At 49.8% G+C, this 24207-nt stretch overlaps 1 protein-coding gene across 2 annotated transcripts in view; it reads left to right on the top strand.

The window, feature by feature from the left end:
• GALNT14 (polypeptide N-acetylgalactosaminyltransferase 14) overlaps window positions 1-24207 on the top strand; it is a gene marked incomplete at both ends in the record, with an annotated part of 222972 nt that overhangs the window by 111176 nt on the left and 87589 nt on the right. For both annotated transcript variants that reach the window (XM_082672353.1, XM_082672354.1), the window contains one exon: window positions 21893-22062. In XM_082672353.1, the coding sequence (XP_082528479.1) occupies window positions 21893-22062 (170 nt within the window). The remainder of the gene's footprint in view (window positions 1-21892; window positions 22063-24207) is intronic.

The raw sequence follows: 24207 nt of genomic DNA, 5'->3' as shown, positions 1-24207 counted from the left end.
TGCCATAATCCGTCTGGTCTTTGCCTTGGCCAGGATGGTGATTTAAATGAGCATTGATAGGCATCGCTACCTTGGCATTTTTTAAGCTTTGTGGGTGGCACTAATTCTCCAGGGAGAATGGGATTTCGGGGTCTTCCACGTGTCCTTTCCTATCACAGCGGCTCCTGTACTACAGGTCAGAGAATCAACGTGGTATTTCTGCTAACTAAATTTGTCCTTTCCAGTTTTATATTGAAGAACCAGGGAAATGACCACCAGGTAGGTCTGTGGATCCAGTCAACCCACTGTGAGACTAATGTGGGCCAGGCCCGCATTTCTTAGCTGACCTCTCTTTGCCCGCAGTCCAGCAGGGGGACTTTGATGGCATATTGGGTCACAAGGTGTCAGTAACAAATTAGACCCTGTGATTGATAGTCCTCAAGAGACCTGGCTATGGTTACCTTTTTGAAAGAAGACCGACTTTTTTCTCCACCAGATTCCACAGCAGCCACCTGATTCCACAGTTTTTATAGGTGCGATTTCCCTCAGACTCCTTCAACACCAGTTGCATTGCACCAGCCAGGGCACACGCTTTGACCTGTATCCTGGCTGGTCCATCACCAGGCTGTTGGAAATAGCCACTGCCACAGCTTCTTCCACCCACAGCCAGTGTTGGGGTCCTATGGCCATCCAGCCAGCATGTTATCCACCTCCTTAGCGGCTGATCCTGGACGCAGAGCCTGAGGCAGGGATCCCTGTGGAAGTGGTTTACTTGGGACATGCCTCCAAGAGGAGGGACCTCAGGGAAGCAGGACCGCTGGAGACGTGCTTTAGCCTGGTCCTGCTGGGAGCCCTGGATTAGGACCTGCTTCAGAGTTGGTCCGACTTTCATGCAGGAGGGCTGGCCTTGGGTCCCCTGTGCCAGTTAGTCACTGGCTTCTCGGGTACTCCCAGGAGGGGACCCTGCCAGACTCCTACTCACTGGGGTGAATTCTCTGGAAAAGGAGACAGCTCTGAGTCATTAGCTCATCAGCAGCGAGGAGTCAGTGGAGGGAAGAGTGTCCTGAGCCCAGGAAAAGGCTCAGGGTGGGACAGTAATAGCACCTCTGGCACCTTGGATCCTCTCTACGGACCTGCTGTTCTAATCTCGTTTTACCAATAAGGAAACTGAGGCACAAAGTGGTTTGGTAATATTTCAAGGGTCACCTAACAAATAAGAATCCAAGCTGGGCTTTGAACCCACATTCTCTGACTTTGGGACCTCTATACATCATGGTCATGCTTCATTGCTTTCCAGGCTACCAGACCAAGGCCTGCATCGCACACACGCACACACGCACACACGCACACACACACACACACTGCTGCCCTAGTCTGGGCACAGCAGGAGCAGGACTGGCTGGCATTGGTGGAGTGAACTTAAGTAAGGGGTTAGGAGCACAATTAGTACCTCAGTGGTCCATGGATTTGGACAGATGCATCCTTTTTTTTTAAACAACTTTTTATTTTAAAATGATTTTAGACTTGTAGAAAAGTTGCAAAAATAGTATGGAGAATCCTATATCCTTCACCCAGCTTCTCCTAATATTAACATCTTATATAACCATAGTATTATATAATTATCAAAACCAGGAAATTAACACTGGAATGATATCCTTAACTAAACTAAAGACCTACCATGAACTAAACTACAGTTTAAAACTTCCCCAGTTTTTCCACTAACGTCCTTTGTCTCTTCCGGCATCCAATTCCAGATCCCACATTGCCTTTGATTGTTCTGTCTCCTTAGTCTCCTTTAATCTGTGACAGTTTCTCTCTTTCCGTGTCTCCAGTGCCCTTGACACTTTGAAGAGTACCAGCGAGTCTCTCGATTGGGTTTGTCTGATGTTTTCTCCCGACCAGATGGAGGTTCTGTGCTTTGGGTGAGGATGCTGCAGAGGCCATATTGAGCCCTTCTCGGCACATCATTTCAGGGGATACACGCTGTCGATGTGTCTTACGAGCGTGGTGTTAACCTCGATCCCTTGGCTAAGGTGGTGTCTGTCCAGCTTCTCCATTGTAAAATGCCATTTTTTCCTCTTTGTAATTAATAAAAAATCTTAGAGGGATATACTTTGAGACTCTGCAAGTATCCCGATTTGACTCTGGTTTTAGGATCAATGGATGCAGTTTTTATTGCCGTTTTCTGGACTCCCTTAATAAGGTGGAGTTGGCTTCTTTCAGCAGTTCCCTTATCAGGAGTGTAGTCCTGGGGCTCCGAGCAGGTTGAAGGCAGCTACCTCCAGCTCTCTCTGCAGGCAGCGAGCTGACGCTCCTTTATGGCTATCGGATCGGTGCTTCAGTCCTTTCCTGCTTCCTTTCCTTCTCCTGGTCCCCTCCCCTGCTCACTTCAGTCTCCTGTTCCTGGCCTTGCTCCCTCCTTCCTCTGGTTTGCTTGTTGAGTCAGTTGAGGCCACAGGGACATCATATGGGGCCTGCAGCCTGCCCAGAACTCTGCACTCTACACTTGCAGTCAACCAGAGAACTTCCAGATCGACTCCCACCCTCTTCCTTCACAGATGAGGAAAGACACAGACAGGTTGAGAGGAATACGTGGGTGCCAGTGCCGGGTCTAGAACTCGGCTTCCTGACCTCCGTGCGCTCTGTTCCCCAGGGTGCCCCATCCCTCAGGGCTGGTCCTGCAGTGGTCGCCCGGGACGGCCAGGAGAAGGTGGCGGCTGGCTGGCAAGCTGGAACCACACTGCCCCTCAGCCTGCTGTCACCTGCCGGGAAGTCTGGCTTCCCATTCTGGCTTCTCTTCCTCAGTCCTGAGAAAGGGGGCTGTTCTCTGCCTGGTTGGAAACTGGGGGCCCCACGCCTCTCTGTGGAGACGCTTCTCCCTGTTTTGGAGCACTGGGACAGGGACCTTTGTGAAAGCCCAGCATCTTCCATGAGTATCCAGACCCAGAGCAGTGGTTCATCCTCTTGCCTCTTTGCGGGGAGCGTTGAGGTGGCGGTGCTCACTTTCATTCCCATTTTCACCCTCATCTTCGGTCTCCTTCACCTCTTAGTGAACAGTTATTATGTGCAAGTCACTGCTTTATATATATTTTTTCATTTAATCCTTAAACCCTATGAGATGGGCATGAGTCTCCCCATTTGACAGGTGAAGGAACTGAGGCTCAAACAGGTTAAGTAGCTTCCTCCAAATCACACAAATAGTGAGTGGTAGAGCTGGCATCAGAGCCCAGGTCTTGAGAAAACTTAGGTCTATTTTGGTTCCTTATCAGCAGCTTTTATGATAGCTTACAGAGATAAAAGCCTGAAGCCATTATCCACATTATTATTATTTTCAGATTGTCAGAGTCGGTAACATTTTCACAGCATTATATGACCATTGCCATAGCTGTTTCGTTTTAATTCCATAATTAAATAGATTCATTGTGCCCCTTGTTCTTATACTCCATTCCTGGGCTTTTCTTTTTTTTTTTTGCGGTACGCGGGCCTCTCACTGCTGTGGCCTCTCCCGTTGCGGAGCACAGGCTCTGGACGCGCAGGCTCAGCGGCCATGGCTCACGGGCCCAGCCACTCCGCGGCACGTGGAATCTTCCCGGACTGGGGCACGAACCCTTGTCCCCTGCATCGGCAGGCGGACTCTCAACCACTGCGCCACCAGGGAAGCCCGGGCTTTTCATTTTGAACCATCTCTTCATTGGCTGGATGTTATCATTTAGTAGATTCTTCAAAATGGGCTCAGAGGTGCTGTGATCCCCAAGGTCTTTGACAGTGGGAACGTCAGTCTCTCGCCTTCCACGCTTGAACAGGTTAAGATGCTCTCGGGTCATACCTGGAGTTAGCCTTTGTGGCTGTTCCTTCACTGGCATCTGTGGATGAATGTTGCTCTGGGGAAGTTTGAAGTCAGCAAACATTCTTCCTTTTGTAGATGAGAAGCTATCTTGTTTGTTCTGCCTGGATGCTTGATGATTTCTGTCTCAGTCGTCCAAGTTCGATACCTAAATCAGGAACCATGTCTGGGTCAATTGTTCTGTATCAATTTTTTGTGGAACGTGGCATGCTCTTTTGCTGTACAGATTCCATTTTTTATTCATTTCAGGGGCTTTTTTTTTTAAAGGATGAATACCTTTTGGGCGTTTCACCTGTGTCTCGCCTTCAGGTTCGCTGGTTTTCTGATGTCGGGTCACCTTTGCTGTTTCTGCATGGTTTTTTCTCTCCTCTAGTTGCTTCAATAAATTGAGCTTTTCTCCTTTGCAGTCACAGTGACTCACCCAAGGGCCCACTGCTACTGGGTGGCAGACGGGGATGGAACCCTTTAGTTTGAAATTAGATTTTCTGCTTCATCTGCTTCTTGGAATTTCTACATTTATTTACTGGTTCTGCAAAAGCATTTAGTGGTTCTCGATTTTATAATCCTTCATTTTGTTTCTTTGTTTTATCATCTATCTTCTAGCTCTTATTAAATTCATGTTCTTAAGTTGTTCTATGGTACAAAGCGTGTTTGGGTAATTTCTTTCTGTTCCTTAGGTTATATTTTCTTTCAGACTGGGGTTTTTGGTTTATGTGTATGTGCAGTGGGATTTTTAATTTTTTTTCATGCTATGCTCCATTTCTTTGTTCGTTTTTGTTCATCTCCTCCCACCCCCCGTATTCCCCAATGACATTTGCATCATTGCCATGCAGTATGTTTTCAATTTGCCTTTCCTACTGACCCTGACTTAGGGTGAGTCAGTTCTTGACCCCTTTCCCAGCATGTCTGGGCTTGTTCATTTTCTCCACCAGGAGTAGTTTGAGGGCTGGGGGTTCTGTGTTCCGTCCACTTTTCTGCAGCCTGAGAGCCTTGGCTGGGGTGAGAATGGAAGTGGAGAGCTGGCCCGAGGCTGGGAGTAGTCTTCATTAGGACGCCCAGCCTCTCTCCCAGATGCCAGGAGTCAGAGGGAAAACCCTTGCTCCTACGTCTATGCAGTTTGGGAGAAGAAGGCCCAATACACAGGTAATTATAGTAAGTGCCATGATGTAAGAGGAGGGGCCCCTTTCAGATGGCAGGGACCCGATTTTCTCAACTTACTTTCAGTACTAGTGGTGGCAGTTTAAGGTAAGGATACCAATTTTGTGGGGACTGGAATTAAGGACTTGCAGGCCATGGTAAGGACCTTGGCCTTTATTCTGTCGATAGGATCCAACTATGTATTTCAGAAAAGTCACTCCAGCAGCAGCATGAAAATTAAATATGGATCTGAAGACTTAACATCCCCAAAGCATATCTGTTGGTCAGCTCCGCGAAGAGGCCAAGAAGATAACCTTTTGTACTTGGAGCTGGGGCAGCATGGAGTAGAGACTTTCCTGAGACAGGCTGACATCCCTCCACCCGTCTTTATACGTTCCCCACTTCAGACACCCTCAGCTTTGGGGCAGCAGCTGAAGACACCCCGCTTCTCTTCCCAGGGCTCTTCCCTCGTGGGCCTCTGGGGGTGTTTTCTAGAGCTGTCCAGATGACAGCCAGGCCCAGGGGCTGCACATTGGGATAATAGATCTCAAGGTTGTTGTGTTTTCCCAGCGCAGCACAGAGCAGGGCCCGATGATGCGGTCCCTCTGTGTAGCAGTCCTCATTACTGTGCTCAGCATGGGATGGGCAGAGGCTGGCAGCGCTGGGGAACCGGCTCTGGGCCCCTAAAGTATAACTTAGAGGTGGGGGGGGAAGACATCATTGATTCCTTCCCTGCCAGGTCTGCCTGCGTGAGCTCATCTTTTCAGGGAGGCACCCATACCGCTACAGCGGACTTGAAAGCCGGGTGCCTCCTAGGGTTCCATGGTGGCACTGGGTCCTTGATACTGTAAGCAGAGATTGGTATCTGTGTCTACACAGACATTTCTGTGGGGAGAAGGGCTTCCATCATGTTGAAAAGGGGGCCATCTGTCCTCAAAATAGTTAAGAAGGCCTGCTCTAAGTCCTACATTTGACAAGTGGGGAGACTAACCAGAGACCCAGTGAGTAGAAGTGATTTACCCAAGGACACAAGGTAGTGGCAGAGGCAGATCTAAAAGCCTGATCTCCTGGCTCCTTCCGGGAATCCTCGCTACATCTCTGGTGGGATCACTTCCTGCCCCATGGACACACGATGTTGTCTTCACTTTACCAACAAATGAAGTTGTAGCTACCGTTGACGGAGTGCTTAGTGTGTGCACGGCACAGTGCTCAGTGCTTCATTTAGTCTGTTTGTTCACAAAACAGAATCATGATTTTACAGAATAGGCAGCTGAAGCTCACTCAGAGAGGTTAATCACTCACCCAAGATAGACAGTAACTGGAGGACAGAGATGGTACACTCAGCTCTTTGGGGGCATCCATTCTACCCACCCCCACCTCCCATCTGTTTGTACTCCTGTCTCAGTGTGGCCCAGGCCAGGACTTCCCCCTCCCTGCAGTGTTCTCTGACGGGCCCAGCCCTGGCTGTTTCTTCCTTTCTCTGGATAGGCAGGACCACTGTAAGTTCTTCGTCGGCAGATGGTCTGGGTTCAACTCTCAGTCCTGCTACTTCCCTGATGGCTTCCCTTGAGCGTATGTACTTCTCCTCTGTAGCTCTGCTTATATATGACGTGGGAATAATAATACCCAGATCTTGGGGATTTTAAGAGGATTAAATGAGATAATTAACATCCATCGAGTCATTTATTCAACAAATATTGGAGAATCTACCATGAGCCATGCAATATGCCAACAGTGCTGAGCAAAACAGACCAGCTCCTGCTTTCAAGAAGGGTGTGGCCAAGGTGCAGAGGCACACATGAAATATATACTTAGACCAATGTACTTGATACAGGCTGTGATTTCCCAGTTCTGTAAAAGAGACGTGTAAGTTCCTAGGAGAGTATAGGAGGGACTTTATGCAGCCTCAAGATGCATGGAGGCCCTCTTTAAAGATGTAACACTTAGTTTGAGAGCCAATGGATGAAGAGGAGTGATCAGGTGAAGAATATTCCAGGTAGAAAGCACGGCAGGCATGGAGGCCTGAGATGGTGTATTCATTTGTAAGAACTGCCATAACAAAATACCACAGACTGGGTGGCTTAAACTACAGACGTTTATTTTCTTAAAGTTCTGGAGGCCTAAAGTCTGAGGTCAAGGTGTTGACAGTGCTGGTTTTTCCTGGGGCCTCGCTCCTTGGCTTGCAGATGGCCTCCTTCTCATCATGGTCTTTTCTTGGTAGGAGGGCACCCCTGGTGTCTCTACCTCTTTTTATAAGGACACCAGTCATATGGGATTAGGGCTCCACTCTGATGACCTCTTTTTACCCTAATCACCTCTTTGAAAGCCCTGTCTCCAAATGCAGTCACATGGATCAGGGTGCACCCCAATAACCTCATTTAACCATAACTACCTCGCTAAAGGCCCCATCTGCAAACACAGTTACACTCTTGAGGTATTGGAGACGTCAACAGATGAATTTTGGGAGACCAGAATTCAGATGGGAAAGAGCGTGACTTGTTCTACAAGCTGAAGACAGGCCAGTGTGACTGGAGCGTAGTAAACAAAGAGGGAAAGGGAGACAGGAGTGAGGCTGCAGAATTTGTGGAGCCACGTCAGGCAGGGCTCGGAGGGCCACGGTACAGAGTGCGGATGGTATTCTGAGTGCAGCGGGGAGCCACTGGAGGGGTTTTGAGTCTGAATGGGAGAGAGAGGATCAGGTGTCATTTTAAGAAGGTAACTCCTGAAAATGGATTGTTGGGGCCCAAAGTAGAAATACGGAGTTGGGGCCTATTGCAGTCAGTATTTCAGAAAGGAGTCAGTGGTGGTGGGTGTGGTTGTAGAGATGGGGATGGTCGTGGGGAAGGATGGAGACACGTGGTGGAGGTTGCACGCATAGGACATGGTGGTGGGTGGGGTACAAGCGATCAGAGTGAAGATGAGGGTGAGAGAGAAGGAATGCGAAGGATGACTCAGATTCCCGGTTGAGCAGCTGCACGGGTGCTGGTGCTGTTTCCTCACAGGGGACAGACTGGAGGAGGTGCCGGTTGTGATGGGAGGATCACGAGTTCCACATGGGACCTACTCAGCGTGAGATGCTTGTGAGACACCCGGGTGGGCATGGCAAGTAGGCATCTATTTAATCTAGACGTGAGCTCAGGAGAGATCTGGGCTGGAAAGATATCGTGGGAGATATCCACCTGTAGAAGGTTTTGAAGACACAGGAATGGAAGCAGTCACCTGTGATGAGCATATAATGGGGGGGGAGGATTAAATCCACAGGCAATTCCAAGATTTAGAAGCCAGGGAGGAGGAGAGGCCAGCAAAAGAGGTGGGGAAGAGGGCAGAGGATGAGGAAAAGCCCAAGAAAGAGGGCTCCTGGGAGCCAAGAGACAAGGGCACCTGAAGGGGGGTGTCCCCGGTGGGATAGATGCTGCTGAGGGACCAAGGAAGAGGCACGTGCCGCATCCTCGCTCAATGCTGGGCAGCCAGCGGGCTCCCAATCGACATAGGATCCTTTTCCTCGCCACTCTCTCCATCTTAATTTGTTCCTGTATTTCTGAATATCTATTGCCTTTTCCCTCAGATGACAGTAGGAACCCAAGAAATAATGAATAAATGAATGAAGGTGTGAATGACAAGGGCAGCTGTGACGGGTGGTCTCCGGGCTGAGGTGCAACTCCCCTCATCTCCTCTCCTGCAGCCCTGGGCATTGATTTTGTCCCAAGGCTAGGCTGGCTGCAAGATTCCTGGGCCCTGATGGCTCCCGTCTAGCACAGGGCCCTCTGGGGAGCCACTTCGCATGTTCATCAGGCATCCTGGCCTGAGCAGGACCGAGACAGTCCCCTTGGCTGCTGGGGCCGGGAGCCGCCTCCCTCAGCAGGTCGCTGGAGTCCCTGTCGCCTTCCCCCCACCCGCCCAGCGGTGTCGACTGCACTGTAATCACACAAGTATGATTCCATTAAAATGTCACATTTGGAGAAATCCATATAAACAAAGCATTAACAAGTGCTTGAAAATAGTAGTCTTTACTGCTAATGACCTACTTTGTCTATGCACCCACCGTACCCTCCTGCCATCCCCAGGGCTGCCGCTTTCCCCAGCCTCGCTTTCAGAGGCAGACCAGAAGGTACAGTTGTGTCTGCTGCCTGGAAAGCCTTAATGTTTAATGTGCTGGGAGAGGCTCTTTGATGTGTGTGTCCGAAGTTGGCCAGGCCGGGGGGAGCCCGGCACTGAGCCACTTACCAGATGAGACAAGAGGATGCCACACTGGCCTACCACCCCGCTGCCCTCTGCACTGCCCCCGGCAGACCTAAGATCCTGATGGTGGAAGAACCCATGGAGAGAATCTGGCCCTTGGGAAACTGAAGAAAGAGGATGGTGTTGAAAAACTTGAGGGTCGGATTCATGCCATTGGCTTTGACTCCCTCCTCTCGGGAAGAGATTGAACCTGAGACTTAGTGTAAGGCCTTGCAGGAGGAAAGGGTCCTGCCCGGCGGCTGTGGGCCAGAGTGAGTCCAAGCTAAGAAGGTAGGTGGGTGGAGAGGCACGGGGTGAGAGGGCTTTGATAGTTTTTACCTCATTCCCAGGACAGTGCTCTGGAAAAGTGGAGATATTGACTTTTCTTTGTCACCAGAGTCTAATTTTAGTGCACTAAGGAAATGGATTACTTAAAGGAATCTTGTAGTGAGTGCTCTTAGGCAGTAGGACATAAACCAAAACAGCTCTGGCCAAGTGATTAATCTCTTCCCGATGTATCTCAATTGCAAAACCGGATCCCCAGAGAGTCCCGTCTGTGGTTAAAGTCAGAGTAAGCTTTATTCTGAAGAAGCGAAAGAGAAGACCACTGTGGGTTAAAAGATGTTGAATTAGAGGATTGGCGATGTTTTATTTTTGTTTTTATTGAAGTGTAGTTGATTTACAATGTTGTGTTAGTTACTGCTGTACAGGAAAGTGATTCAGTTATACATTTACATATATATATACATTCATATATATATATTTTTTTCCACTATGGTTTATCATAGGATATTGAATCTCTGTGTTATACAGTAGGACCTTGTTGTTTATCCATTTCATATATAATAGCTTACATCCGCTAACCCCAGCCTCCCACTCCATCCCTCCCCAACCCCGTCCCCCTTGGCAACCACCAGTCTGTTCTCTATGTCCATGAGTCTGTTTCTGTTTCGTAGATAGGTTCATTTGTGTCAAAACTCTAACTCAAAAAGATACAGGCACCCCCTATGTTCACAGCAGCACTATTCACAGTCGCCGAGACATGGAAACAACCTAAATGTCCATTGACAGAGGAATGGGTAAAGAAGATGTGAGATATATACACAATGGAATACCACTCAGCCATAAAAAAGAACAAAATAATGCCATTTGCAGCCACATGGATGCAACTGGAGATTATCATGCTAAGTGAAATAAGTCAGAAAGAGAAAGGCAAATACCATATGACAGCACTTATATGTGGAGTCTTAAATATGACACAGATGAGGGTAGAAGGTGTTTTAAATGTCACTCCAGCACTTGACATCCCTCACACAGTTCAGGATTAACCTGCAGAAGGGATCATGCCACAGGTGCTTTAACGAATGGACAAGAATGGTTGGTGACGAGCACGTCATTTGGGGAGCAATTATTGGTGCTTCCTAAGGTGAGAGAGATGCCCCTGTGGGTCTTGTTTGCAAAAGCAAGTGCTTTATAAATCCCTTCTTTATAGTTCATGCAAGATGCCATAGACGAGATTCCTGCCAGGCTGTAAAGATGGTCAGTATTTAGGACAGGCTCGTAAAGGTTTCTCCCAGTTTTTCAACCCACTGCCATTATCACTTGCTATGTTGCCCGCAGCACTAAATTTGCCCTTCGCAGAGGTGGGCATCCTGCCCCCACCCAGATTCAGCAGCCGTGATGTCTGCTGGGTCTGCTTTTGACATAATAGAGCCCCTTTCACTGAAAGCCAGCCAGCAGCCCCCATGGAGTCCTGGGAGATAAAGCCCTTTCAGAGTTATTCACTCCAACCCCACACCTGCATATTCAGCAGCTGACCTAGTTTTGAGGGAGCTGGAGGGTATCTGGATGTCACCTTATTTACAGAGCGGATAGAAAATGCGCTAAGCTCTGGGCCCTGCCTGCACACAGTATCTGGGGAGATCTAGCCGGCACCTCGGAGGCAGGCGGAGAAGAGAGGAACAAATTCTCCTCCGCCAAGAGCTAGAGGCTTCTTGCTAATGTCACGTTTGGGGAATGAATGATAGGGCTTAGGGGACATGACTCTGAAACTCCTTCTAGCCAGAAAATCCAGTTTAGCACCTTTTGACCTATGGATTAGGGGAGGTGTTTCCAGGATAGCCTCGGCGGAAAGTGTATGACGGGGCTTCTGGCGGGCACCTCCTCCCCCCTCCTTCCTCCATCCTTCTCTAGGCAGGAGCTGGGTTTGAAAGCCTCTTTCCACGAATGACCCTCTGCCATTGTAGGTCCCAGTAAAGGATATGACGGAGCCCACCTGCCTGGGTTTAATCCCAGCATCTGCACTTACTAGGAGTGTGACCTCGGCTGATCTCTTTAGTTCCTCAAGCCTCAGTTTCACCTTCAGTAAAATAGGGTTCATAATAGCACCTGCTTCAGGTTTGTTCCGAGTATTCAATGAGTGACATCTTTAGGACAGAGCCTGGCACGCAGTAAATGCTACAAAACAATTAGTTGTGATTGCTGTTCTGAGTGACTATGTCCAGTGTGCGAACTGATCACCTTTTCAAGTCGGTCCTCTTCCCTGGCTTCTCACAGCCGTCTCCATCTTGATTACTCCACGGTCACCTTTGCCCAAGAAGAACCTAGAGGGAGATTTGGGGAAGCTGCAAACCTTGCCGAACATATTCCTTGTGAGGATAGCTGTAGGACTGGCCACTCCGGCCCTTGGAAGCCAAGTCCCAGGACGCCTGGAGAAGACCCTCTGGGGCTAATGTGTCAGAGGAGGAAAGGGGCCAGCAGTCGAGCAGGGAGCAGGCTCCTTGGCCTGATGGGAGCCTTAGGGTCTCAAGCAGGTTCAGGTTTCTGACCCCACCCCTGAGATCCCCAGGTCTCCCCCCAGAATCACCCAGCACAGCCTCTGTGCCTGCCCCAGACCCCACCTTCACACACATAAAAAAGGGAGTTAGCACAGAGGCCACACAGAGCTGTTTCCAGCCTTCCAAGCTGGCAGTGACCTTATGTATTACTTTTTTAATAAGTAGTTTTCTGGTTGTGTCGTTTGCACGGCACTGTGCTCAAACCCATATCTGAGGTGGGGCTTTTGGGTGGATGAGCCCTCCAGAGCCCCAGGCGACATCAGCACTGATCATGGCCTGTCTCTTTCATCACAGCCGGACAGTAAGCCGGTGCACCCAGTCACCTGAGGATGCAGTCACAGGTCACATTTCTGCCACAGGGAAGGAAGAAGCTAAATGTAGCTTAGCCGACTGTAAATCGTAAAATTGTAAACTTTTCTCCCCATTAGCATTCAGTCCCCAAAAGGAATAATAGTAACCACAGCAATGTTGACAATAATAATGTGTTACATTTGCATTATGTTTTGCAGAGCAATTTTCGGGTCTTATCTCATTTCTGAGACTTAATCCAGGACGGTAAAATTGTGTGGGGTAAAGATTCATATTGCCCTTGGGGTGGAGGAAGAAACCGACCACAGGAGGTTGAAAGGGCACGCTGAGCAGAGCCAGGCTCAGGACCGGCTTTCCTGACTTCTGTTTTCGTTTAGCATCTATGGGACCGTCGACAGGAATTACAGGATCTTCTCTGATGATGTGCATCCCCTTCTCTGCCCATCTCCACCTTCCCACACATCAGCACTCTTGCTGCTGCATGTCTGTCAGGGCGAAACTGAGTTGAAATGTACAAGGGGCCCCTTGAAAGAGAAGAGAAGTCACAAAAGCTTGATGCCTGTAGCATGAGCACTTTTCCCATCATTCTTCCCTCCTTTCCTTTACCCTCTGCCTTTTACCCCATTACTGTCTCTGGGTCACAGTTTGGAAGCCTGCAGACTCACCCCATGGGTGTATTTTGTTTCACCCAAAGGGGAGGTTTAAGGCGGTGTCACTAGGCAGGTACTGTTTGGCACCTGTAAGGTCTTCTTCGCTCAATTTCTCTTCTCGGTGACCCTGAAGGCATGTTCATTTGTGACCCCTGCTGCACACCTTGGTTCAGTCGGGCCCCTTGAAAATTGCTTGCCTCCGTAGCTATTCCTTGAGGCTAACGAGATTACTGATGATGCCTTAAGATATTTCCTGGCCCTGTACAGGTGAAGAGGGAGACCTCTTCTGTCACTGGGAAATTCAAGTCTCGTTTTTAGTGTTTTGTTTTTTTCCTGCTTCTAGTGAGTGAGACTCTTACCAGCCGCTCTGGCCACACTGTTGGGCCATCCCAGGAGGAATGCCCTCCTCTTCCCTTGCAACCCTGCCCTGAGAGATGGCTGCAGTGTCACCCTGGCAGACCTCAGCCTTTGGAGGTGACCCTGTGCCCAAGACGACTCAGCTGTCCACACCAGAAACAATGAGTTTCAGTTCTGTTGAGCTGGAGGCCTCCCTTTCTGAGCTAACTTCCGGTCCCCTCTCCCTAGGTCCAGGCCCTCTCCTTGGGCCCTCCCGAGCACAGGTTCCGTCTCTTCATGCCTGGTGTCCTCCAGCGCCAGCCTCCTGGTTACAGGCACAACCACCCTCCTTGTGCCACCATGCAGTCCACCAAATCCTTTTCCTCCTGGGCCCCGTTCGGTTACTTGGCTCCCAACCCCACTTGATCTCTTGCTCTCTGGGTTCCAGAGCTGAAAGGGACAGAGGCTTCTCATGTTCCCATGGTCTGTTTACTGCTCCATCTTTGAACACAAAGAAGATGCAGAAATCCATGATGCGGGTGGGGCCAGCTCTCTTTTAATCCTCATGCCCACCAGCAACTGGGAGGTGTTCTTCAAGCAAACAAGTGATGTGAGATGCCCATCTCCATAAAGGAGCCCTGGCTTTGGTCTTTGGTGGTGGAATGTATAGGGCATTGGGTAGGAAGGGAGCAGACGTGTAGCATTGGGGCTCACTCACCCTGGCACGTGCAGGGGGACCAGACCTTCTTGCCCAGTCACGCTGATTTATACTTTCCTGGCGTCTCCCTCTCATGCTAATTAGCAAGCGAATTAATTTCCATATAAGGCCCACATTGCATGAGACTCTTTCTCTTCCCCTATTCCAGAAACAAGAGCTGGGCTTCTGTCCATCCTGTTAATCACATTATATTTCACAGTTGGAGTTTTCAGGCAATTATAATAATTATCAGAACTTTTCTTCTTCCAGAAAGCTCGAAGCATCCCCCAAAGCTGTATTTGCATGTGATGTGCAATTGGAAAATAGGTGGTCAGTGTGTGTATTGGGCAATGACGGGGAGGAGAGGACTAGGTGGTGGTGTCTCTTGTCCGAGACCAAATGAGACTAAAGCCAGCAGTAGAGTCATTGTGGTATCCAGACTGTCAAGACCCCCCAGTGGCTCAGAGAAGCCACAGCAGACCCAGTATCTAGGCACCTGGCTCTTGAGGGAGTGGGGGTGAGAAGAAACGTGGGGAAGAAAGACAGAAGGAGGTGGAATAGAAAAGTAAACTTATCCTTGATGAGTTATCTGCTACCTCATTTGGCCTGAGAAATAGCCCTTTCCTCCTCTATTATATGCCCATTCCATCTATCAAATTCTTTAAAAGTGACTTTCATATAATTAATACTAGCCATTAAACTACAACATTGAAGGAGCAATTGCCTAATTCTGAGGAAAATTTAAATTTATTACCAGCACCCGAGATAAAATGAATCCTAAAGAGAAGAAGAGAAAACCGTGCAGAAGATAAATAGAAAGCCAAGTGGGATATTGACTTGATCCTTCTCCAGTGCAGGGTAATTTGGCTTCTAAAGTGAGTTAGATCATAATAAATTAAATTTAGATTTCTGCACATCAGTTAAATAACTCCCCAGACAGAATTCCAGTGAGAGGAAGAGGTGATAATACATGGTGGAAAGATTGAAATGGAGATCTTATCTAATCATCCATAATTGATGTGCTGTCCCTGGATGAGGGAGAAGGAGTTTGCGGCTCTTTCCTTTGTCATGAGCCCAGATGGGTGAGTGAAGGGCTGGCTTGCCCCTCCTTCTTTGTTTGAGTTGGTCCTGCAGACTGTGGGGAGTGTGTTACCGGCAGTCACTCCTCTCCCAGACCATTCCTACCAGGTAGGACTTACATAGCTGTACTGGTGTGATGAGGGATTCTGCTGTCCTCTCTTGACTGGCCCTTGGAAAAACAAGGTCACTTCCCAGATGGATGCACATTAGAACGGTACAGAGGTGGGCAGATCCTCCTGCGTTTTTGTGACTGCCTAGCAGGGTGAACACAGTGGCCCCGTGGATGAGTGAAACATCTGGTGATGGGGAAAGAACACTGGTTTTGAGGTCAGAAGTCCTGGGTTAGAGTCTCAGTCGTCTCCAGCAAGCTCTTATGCTTTCTTAAGCCTCAGTTTTCCAATCTGCAAAATGGGAACCACCTAACTGGCCTGCCACCTGCATGGGGTTAACACAAATGAGATATTCCAGTGAAAATGCTTTGAAGACTGTAAACGTTTCTGTTTGTCTTTCAATCGTTATTATACTTTTTTGTTTCTAAAAATTCTGTTTGGTTCTTTTACAAAGAACTTTTGTTCTTTCCTAATTTTTTATTCCACATTTCAACCTACACATGCTTTATATTGTATCTGTAATTTCTGTGTCTGGATTACTTGGAGGATCAGAGTACGTTGTTTATAGTTTCCACTCCCTCTCCCTTATAGTGGACTTGTTCCCTCTGTGTCTGGTCATTTTTTATTGTGATTCCGTCTTTTGGTGAGCTACATGGGAATCCTGGGAGCCTACCTTAGAGATGCTTTCCTCCAGATAGTATTTATATTTGTCTCTGCTGGGAGCCAGGTTACAGCTGATCTGGGACCATTTAGTCCCACTCCTCGACCTTAATTATGGAAGACTCAGGTTCAGTTACCCCACCTTTTAGGAGCCTGGCTTTACTTTCTCAATGACCTTTGCCCTCGGGGCAGCCTCGCATCTTTACTTACCATTCAACTATCCCAGCTCTGGCTTTAGGCCCTGTATTTTCCCTGGCCTCACCTCTCCTCTTGTGGTGAAGATTTTCGTTCTAGAAAGCCCAGTAATGCATTAAAAAACACATTTGTGCCACTTCCCTGGTGGTCCAGTGGTTAAGACTCTGTACTTCCAAGGCAGGGGGCACAGGTTTGATCCCTGGTCCGGGAATTAAGATCCCGCATGCCGTGGGGCGTGGCCCAAAAATAGAAATAATAAAATAAAACAAAACAAAATATACCTTCAAAAAAACCTCACCACATTTGTTGTTATTTATGCAGAATCTAGCTGTAGTTCAGCATGAAGGTCCTGGCGAGTATCTGGTCTGCCGTGGTGCTATAAGCAGACGGTTCCAGCGGGTAGAAGGCAGGGGCACTCGGGGTGGTGCTGGGAAGCCACAGGCTGCGGTCCTGGAAGCAGCCTGGATGCGTGGAGATGTGGACGCCAGGCTGCACAGCTAGCATAGAAACTGGGTCTACAGGCCTTGAGGCACACTTCTCAGTTGTGTGAACTTGGGCAAATAATTAATCCTGCCCGTGCCTCAGTTTCCTCACTTGGAGATTGGGGATACAATTTTCTGTTGTATATTGGGATTGTAAGGGTTAGACATCATTTGGGTTACCCCCCCCTCACTACTTCCCTCTGAGGTTCTGACAGGGGAGCTGGGATGGGTAGTTTTGTGTGCCCAGTAGGTGGTGGACCTTATCAAAGGCACAACAAAGCAGCTTCCGTCTAGGAAGCCTGCATATAAAAGTTAGATTGTATTATGAGCAATGTCTCCCTTCTCGTTCTGCACATACGGAAGGGTTTCCAGGGTGTTTGAATTCCTTGATGAACCCCACCCAACTTCACTTACTCCTGTTCTCTTGATCCTTTGGTAGATCTTTTGCACTTCTCTGTGTCGTTTTTTCTGAGTTGCAAGTCTTATATAATGGGGGGTTGGAAGACCCGGGGAACACATAGTTGCCATTAAATATCTAAAGGGTATGAAAAAGAAAGGTCAGATTTGCATTAAATATCCCTGGGGATAAAACCAGGCCCCAAAGGGAGATACTACCAGGAGACAAATTCTGGTTCAAAATTAGAAGAAAACTTCTAGAAGTTACAGTCCTTTGAAGCTTGGAGTGGACTTCTTGGGACCGTTCTGTCCCTGACTTGTGGGGTGCCCACCAGTGGAATGTTACATTAGAGTTTAAAACATTGGGTGGATAGATGAATTATATCATCTTTAAAGTATCAGTTATATCATTTTTTTCAATTATGACCTTCTGTGTGTGTTAGTCTCTCACATTCTCATCTTCCTGCAGGAATCTGCCTGCAGAGTTCCCCCTTTCTTGCCCTAGGCTGGCAGGATGAAGCCCACTGCTGAGAGGAGAATGACTGCCCAGAATGGGGAGTGAAGGACGGGCGGGAGGATGGTGAGAGGGGGTACAGACATCCTTGTGTGGAGGAAGATCTCTAAGCAAAGAAAGAACTGGACCTCAAAAAATGGTGGGAAACACATAGATAATCTTCGAAGGTAACCCAAGAAAGTGGCAGTGAGGATGTACTAAGGTTGAGGCACCTAATGGTTGAGCGCATGGGAGCTGGAGCTAGGCTGCCTGGGCTCCAATCCTGGCTCTGACACTACCTGTGTGACATTGGGCAAGTCACTCAATCTCTCTGTGCCTCCGTTTCCCCAGTTATAAGATGGGAATGGTACTACTGATATCTATTATAGTGAGAATTAAATGTAAATATTTAGGACACATGATAAGAGCCCCCCAAGGTGTTAGCTGTTTATTATAGGGTGAGTCTGAGACATTCTCTTAAGGATCAGGTGCAGTTCAGAGTAAGATGGAAGCCTTAGCAAGGGCTAGAGATTTTCTCATTTGAAAGTGAAAAAGAAGAGACTTAGATCAATAAGAGAAAACTAGTAATACCAAGCTGGGGAAAGAAGGGAGGGAGACAAAAGCATTAGTGGAAAATAGAGGCATCTTCAAAACCTAACAGAAGGGAAGGCTACACCCATGTTTCTTGAGCCAAATAATCAGCTTGAACAGCTTGAAACCAGAGTGAGAGAAAACAGGCCAGGGGAGGATGGAGGGAAGGGGATTCATGATTTCTCATGGAAGTGTGGTGAGAGGAAAGAAGTGAAGCAACTTAACAGAGGTGCTTTCGAGCTTTCATTTTTAGTGCCAAGTTATTTAAGCACTGGTCTTGGCCAGGGGGTTGGCTGGCTTAATCAGATAGTTTCTACTTAAAAGATGGTCTTCGTTTTTGTTTGTGGCCTCATACTCCTCTTTTGAAACACACACACTCGAGATTGAATAAATTCCGGTCAGAAAGTCAAGTGGTAGCAGCTTGGGGGGCCACGTGGCAGTGGGCGCAGCTCTGGGGTGGGCCCTTGGGGGGGCTCCTTGGCGTGTGTTCTTGTTGTGGAAAAGCATTTCACCTCCTGTGCTAGGAAGGCTTGCGAAGGTGAAAGCGCCTGTTCAGAAACTCTCTCGATGTTCACATGAGCCAGGAAGCGAGGAATCCGATGCATGGGTACAGCGTACATGCCCTGGGCCCTTAGAGGCCAGATGTGGGGACTTGCGAAATTGAAGAGCTTGGAAACCAGCTCCAAATCAGGACTGGAAGTATCTGGCAAAGTCGCTGCCCCTTTAGAAATTCTGGGAGGACCGCGGTCAACTCTCTTCTGGGGGCAAGCAGGGCAGGAGTGTCTGGCCCTTCCTGCGGGCATGTCCCCCACTCCACTCCTCCAGGGGGGTCTTTCTCTGCCCATTCATCGTCAGCAGAGAGGACGCCCCTTGTTCTGTCCATGATAAACAGAACAGACCATGGCGCTGGGAGGCCCTAGGGAGATTCAGTCGGGGGTCCCTTCACTTACTAGCCATCGTGCATGGGCAAGCCACCTTACCACTCTAAGTCGACCCCTCCCTGTCCAAATGGGGGTTGTGTGAGGATTCTGTGACAATACCTGCAAGGTAGCAGGTACCTGCAATACCTGCTTCATAAAATAGAGGTTGCTATTCAAATGGTAGTGTTGTCTTAAACACAGTCTCACCATTATTTAATACATCCAGACATCATTATAGAAACACCAAGCTCCCAGTACAGGGAGATCCCCCCAGTGGATCCAGTGCAGCAGAGTGGGAACCAGCTCCGCACCCGTGACCGTCTGAGGGCGTGGTCCCCTCCGAGGATGCCCTTGACGGACTGCTCAGACAGTTTCTCTTGCCGGCCTGGCTGCTGCTCTGGCTCTAGGCTTTCTGGAAGCCAGCTGAGTGCTCACGGCACCATCTCCAAAGATGCCAGGGATGCTTAGCTGCCCTTAGGGTGGCGATTACCAGGCTGAGCAAACCACCCAAACTTGTAGCCCCTTGGCCCTGAGCCTGGTCTGGTATTAATAGAAAGTAGGGATTGGGATGAGACTTAGAGGTTGGTCGAGAGCCCTCACTCCAGCCCCTGTGCCTCCCCACGGTGCCTGTCCCACCACCTGCTTCTCCAGCTGATGGATGGAACTGTACACCTGGGCCCCATCAGGCTTCCCTTCCCACCGGGTTAAAGTGCTAAGGTTGCCTCCCAGATGGTCTCCTCGAGGAGCTTTCTCCCCTCCACTCCATCCTGCACATGCAGCCAGAGATACTCTCCCCTGACCTGCTTCATACGGGACCAGCCACATTCTGGAATTTTCTTTCACTCTTGCTCTCTTTGCAGTCCACACTCTGACCTCCCCATTCTGACCTAGCCATTCCCTGAAAAGATGCTCCTCCCCTGAGCCATTCTGCCTTTTATCTGGATTTTCACTGCACACGTACTTCCCTTCCCCATATCCCCTTAAGCAAAGCAAAATCCCTGCTCATCCTTCAAGTCCTAACTCATTTGCTGCTGCTTCTGGGAAGCCGTTCCCATGTCCCTCGCTCCTCTGTTACAGGTGTCTTCATGCAGGTGTCTCTACAATGTTGCGCCCGCTGGAGGGCAGGGGCCTTCCATCTCCGCATCTCCCCTCCCCAGCACACAGCACTGTAGGGGCTCACAACTTATTTTGAGATTTGCAGTGAATTCAGTGGGGCATGAGCCAGTTGGAGATGGTTCAGGGCGCTGTGGCCCTTCCCGCAAGAATGGGATGTCAGGGTGGCCCTGAGGTCATGTTCCAAGCACAGGTGACATCTTTCAGGCTGTGACATGACACAGCCCAGGCTGGGGGTTTCATACCACCCCCACACAAATACCCCCATGTAGCAGCAGTATCACAGGACATTAATAAAATCAATTATTGGATAAAAATCACTGGTTTCCAGTGCTTCATTTTGTGCTATTAGCAGGAGAATGCTGTTTCAAAAGGAGATAACAGAGAGAGCGAGCGAAAGGGAGAGATCAATTATCAGATAAGATGCAGTGGTGCCTGAGATGAATGTGTATGTGGGCGAGCGGCCCCCCTTACCTGCCAAATGTGGGCCGAGCGCTTGCACTGCTGTCAGCAGCACCTGCCCTGGGCCTTCCTGTTTAGATGCCCTGAGTGCAGAAGAGCATCCTGGTCAATGATGGGATGGGCGGTACCCGGGCAGCTTCAGATACCTGCACAGCGAGGAGGGTCAGTAACACATGAATGAACATCTCACCCTCGATGCCAGCCCCAGGGCTCCAGCCCTCGTGGTCCAGGTCGGAGCCTGGTCAATAGGTTCTTCCTGGCACAGGACTCTTTTGGCTTTGATGCACCTGAAAGGTCTGAGCTTCGTTGATACAGACCAGCTCTCCCCTAGCGAGGTCAGCACTAGTACCCACTAGGCAGTGGCTATCAAGGGAAGCATCCACTGTGCTGAGGCCCTGAAGCCCATACCTCCTGCTGGCTGTGTGGAGTCTCTGTTGGCTGCAGAGCTGGGGTGGGCAGAGCAGAGGTGGCAGCCTGGGCTCTGGGCAGGAGCCGTCGCCTCCCTGTGTGAATCCCCTCACCTCCTCTGCACTGGAGGGTCCAGGAGACAGAGCTCTGCTTTGGGCTCTGCCACCAGCCACCCGGGCGACCTCAGGCAAGCCAGTAACCTTTCTGAAGGCTTGTCTTCCCTACTCTGCAGAGGGTCTTGGGGAGGGTGAAACGGTATCGTGAATGCAGAAGCCGCCTTATACATTCTAAAGCACTGTCTTCGCTTGTGGTGAGGGTTATTACTTGCTCCCCGTGGATGCTCCTTCAAAATAAGCCCAGATTCCTGGGTTGGAGGAAGAAAGGGACACACAGGCATCCGTCTGGTGGGTAGCGCACCATTATAGATGGATTGCTTACTTCTCATCGCCGCCTTCCTGTGGCAGAGGAAGGAATGACAGTCACTGTGTACCACCTGCTATGCGCCAGCCACTGTGCCAGCACTTCTCACCAAGTGTCTCAAATTACCCTGGAGAAGTGGCCCCTGGGGTTAGTATTCTAGAATCCAAGTCCCAGCCCTGCAGCGTCCTAATTGTGAGATCTGGAGCGAGCTACCTGGGCTATAGAGCCTGCTTCCTTGTCCGTGCAGTGGGAATACGAACGACATCCATCTCCTAAAACTGCTCTGAGAACTACACGAGATAATGAGAGTATATAGGTCCTAGCACAGTGCCTGGTATGTGAGCACAGCACTCGTTAAATGGTAGCTGTCACTGTCATCGTCATTCTGTTGTTATTATTATTGCTCATGGTTTTATTAACGTCCTACCTCTGCCCGTATCTTTGAGCTAAACCTCGCCAGCACAAGCCTGGTCTTGGCGGCTGGGCACTGACAGCCAGAGGGGGGCTGAGAGGACCGGGAGCCGTCCTCACAGACTTCCTGTTCATGTCACACAGATTCCGGATGCTGACTGGGATGACCTATGGGACCAGTTTGATGAGCGGCGGTACCTGAATGCCAAGAAGTGGCGCGTCGGTGATGACCCCTATAAGCTGTATGCTTTCAACCAGCGGGAGAGCGAGCGGATTGCCAGCAGCCGGGTGGTCCCAGACACTCGCCTTTTCAGGTACTTTTCCCGACCCCTCCCCACAGTCATGTCAGGTCCACAGCAGGCCAGCTTTGTGCAGCGCCCAGTGCCAGGAATCGGGCCAGGGAAACCGTTTGTTGCCAGGTAGACACGAGGGGCTCTGTGATGTTGCAGTTTGCCCCGTCTGTGCTTCTTGCTGCCGTGAGCCGTCCCAAAGCACCCCGTGGAGAGGGAGGAGGCCTCCACCTGCACCCTGCCGCCCTCACCCGGGCTCACCCTAGGCATACCCGCCAGGAAGTCATGGAACACTCAACACCCTACAGCCAGAACCTTTCTCCCCTGGCAGATTCCCATGGCCTGGCCTGGCTTTCACACTGGGGGAGGGCAGGCCTCTGGGCAGTCAGGCTGGTGGTCTCTTCTGTCGCTCGGAGGTCCCCCTGGCTTCTCTTCTCACGTGCCAAAATGTCAGGCCGTCAGAGGTCCTACAGCCTGACCTCTTGGCACGTGAGAAGAGAAGCCAGAGGGGCCTCCGCTGTCTGCTTCGGAGCAGCCCTTTCACACAGCCTCTGTCCTGCTATCCCCTTGGTCAGGCCCCCTTCAGATGGGTTGCAGAGATCAGGCCTGGGGCAATGTGGAAAGCTTTGTTTCCCAGCAAAATGAGGCTTTGTGAAGGCGCTTCGCCTCTCAAGCCTTCCTAGAGTCAGCCAGCCCTTTGCTTCCTGGGGAAGCCTGAGGAAGCAGGTCAGTCTCACCCAGTGCCTCCCCTCCTCACCTCCAAGCTGGGAGGCCCAGCTGTGCCAAAGACCCATGAGGGCGTGTTTCCTGTCTGCTGCGGGAAATTGACTTGGCACCCAAAGTAGCAGACCGGCAGGCTTGGGGTAGAGGGGCTTGAAGGCAACGTCAAATGAGAGACTGTAGGCTTGCTGTTAGCTTCTTAGCTTTCTGTGTCTGTTTGGGCCTCTGGGTACTGAATTGTGGACACTGGGGTTTAGAAGCAGGACAGTAAAAATTCTCATGACAAACGAGGCTGGTCGATCAGGTGGTATGTAAGTTGGCGGTATGGGAAGGCTGGTGGACTCAGTCTTCCCGACTAGGCTGCACAACTCAGAACTTTGACTTATACAGTTTATTTCCGTGGAGGGGTTTGACCAGTCCTGGTTAATCACCATCACGCCTAAGAGGAGCCGGAGTCCTGGTTTCCCCCATGAATAAAGCCAGGGGACTGAACTGGATGAGATCTATGCCTTCTCACTCTGAGAGTCTGTGAACTCAACCCTCCCCTCGAGGTACCCAGAAGATGCTTCCTTAGCAGTGGGGCCTGGAAGTCCCTTTACCCAGGACACTCCCTGCTGCCTGCCTGAAAGCTTCAAGTCAGAGTCTTGTACTATTCCTATTAAAATTCCCCAGCACTTACCCTGGTCCTTGGACATGATAGAATTTTATTTAAATATTAGATTATTTTATTTCGCGGGGCGGAGAGTATGTATAGAAGAACAGGGAAGAGAGAGCAGGCAGAAGGCTGAGAAGCTCCACTGGGTCTCCAGCGTCCAGATGCTGAGGCCCTGTAGAGGGACACGGGGACACCTCCTCGCCAGGAAAGGGGCTGGTGTATCTGGGTGACAGCTGTCGGAACTGCCTCTGAATGCTCCCACCTGCAGGGAGGAGGCGTCGGGGAATTCACTGGGCAGGCAGATTTGCGGGGATACCTGGCCAGGACTAAAGTCTGCGTTCACCCTGTTTTATGATCTGAGAGGCAGAAATGAAAGCATTTTACAGGGCTGGACATAGTGGTAGTTGTGGGTGAAGAACTCAGCCTGTCCCCAAGGATCTGAGTTCCCCAGGTCCAGTTCCAGGCTCCCTACCTGACCCAGTGTGTTTCTTCCGTGAGGTAAGTGTGATCTTCTGGGATTGCAGCAAGAAGGGAAGAGAAGATTTAGACAGAATGCAGACACCCTTTGGAAGACAACGAGGAAAAGTGTATCAGCCACATGTCTGCCTCGGGACAGTGACCTTGCTCTGCGGGAGCTCGGATTGTGTTACTCAGAGCAGTTCAGATTTATGGATCCTAATCTGAAAGAGCAGGAAGGGGAGACGACAGGGCATTGGGAATGAGGGCGAGCACATGGGACCAGGCAACCATGGCACGTGGTCCCGCCTACTGTGCACAAAACCGTACGCAAGCCC

This window comes from Grampus griseus (assembly GCF_964374135.1).
Source record: "Grampus griseus genome assembly, chromosome: 15".
NCBI classification, from domain to species: Eukaryota; Metazoa; Chordata; class Mammalia; order Artiodactyla; family Delphinidae; genus Grampus; species Grampus griseus.
The sequence above is the reverse complement of the archived record's forward strand: the minus strand, read 5'-3'. Positions and strand labels throughout refer to the sequence as shown.